General features: G+C 35.6%; 1 protein-coding gene across 1 annotated transcript; it reads right to left on the bottom strand.

The window, feature by feature from the left end:
- Positions 1 to 63: 63 nt before the first annotated feature.
- LOTGIDRAFT_91156 (hypothetical protein) lies at positions 64 to 542 on the bottom strand (the record flags this gene model as incomplete). The annotated part of the gene is made up of 2 exons (XM_009048536.1): positions 64 to 174; positions 459 to 542. Coding segments are annotated over 2 exons (195 nt in total), but the record flags the coding sequence as incomplete, so codon positions are not given.
- Between the last annotated feature and the right edge of the window lie 692 nt (positions 543 to 1,234).

Below are 1,234 nucleotides of genomic sequence, written 5' to 3'. Positions count from 1 at the left end.
TCCCTTTACCTTCATTTCTAACCATGCCAGTATCTTGAAAATAAGGATAAGTTTCAATCCCTTTACCTGATAATCTTGATCTGAAACTGCTGTAGATTTCCCCACCAATATTTCTATAAACCCTGAACCTTCATTACCAATATCTATACATTGTATCTGAGATGACTTCTCAAACTAAAATATCAATGAATTTATCATTATCAACTTCTTAAAACTACATAAAATCATTATCAAGTTTTTATCCTCACTTAAAATGTTAGCTGTCATTGTCAGTTTGCTAAATGTACCAGTATCATAAGATTTGAATAAATAAGTATATCAATATTGCAGTCCCCCAAATCAGGTAAAAATAATTATGGCAAAACCATGCCAACAAGCTTTGACCAAACACCACCTAGTTACTTGTGAAATAGCTATATAAAATTTTTGTTTTGTTTTATTTAAGCTCCCCCACCAACCTGTATGACAGCTGAAACTGATTTTTCACCAGAACTGGCACTTCTCCATTTATGAGCTCCATCAGGTTTTAGCAGATTTAAAGCAGGATTGTTCTGAAATAAAATGTTTTCTATGAATTACCTTCTGAGAATTTCTATAAGTATTGGTACTAAAAGTCAAAATTTGCCAAAGTTGTTCAATGAAATCAAATATTATTTTGATACCATTTGACTTTTGTAAAGGACCAATTTGACCTCTTTGAGAATCAATTTTGACCTAATTTGAGGCCATTTTGATTAGATGACAAGCCTGCCAAGTTGACTATAAAAACCCTTGTAGATTATCAAGAACTAGGCTTCATTATTTCGGAAGCTAAAACCGTCGTTTGTTCTGCAGCAGAAAGAAAGATCACGACAGTATTGACCTTAGACTGAATGGTGTGAAGATTAAGCATGAGAATTCAGTAAGGTTCCTGGGAGTACACTTTGACAGGTGTCTTACTTGGAGTACGCACATTGACTATATCTGTAACCGGTCTACAAAAATCTTAAATGTTATGCGTTATGTTTCAGGTACCACATGGGGAGCAAACAGAGAAACTCTAATGATGATGTACAGGTCACTGGTTCGTTCAGTTATTGATTATGGTTGTATTGCCTATGGTAAAGCAAGTGATACTCAACTGAAGAAACTCGACGTTCTACACATGANAGCTATACGTATTGCCACCAGGGCAGCTGTAGGTACGAAGAATGAGGCGCTACTTCAGGAGGTGGGAGAGAAACCCCTCTCTCTT

The sequence above is a fragment of the Lottia gigantea genome, assembly GCF_000327385.1.
Source record: "Lottia gigantea unplaced genomic scaffold LOTGIsca_12375, whole genome shotgun sequence".
NCBI lineage: Eukaryota > Metazoa > Mollusca > Gastropoda > Lottiidae > Lottia > Lottia gigantea.
This window is presented reverse-complemented; position numbering and strand designations above follow the sequence as displayed.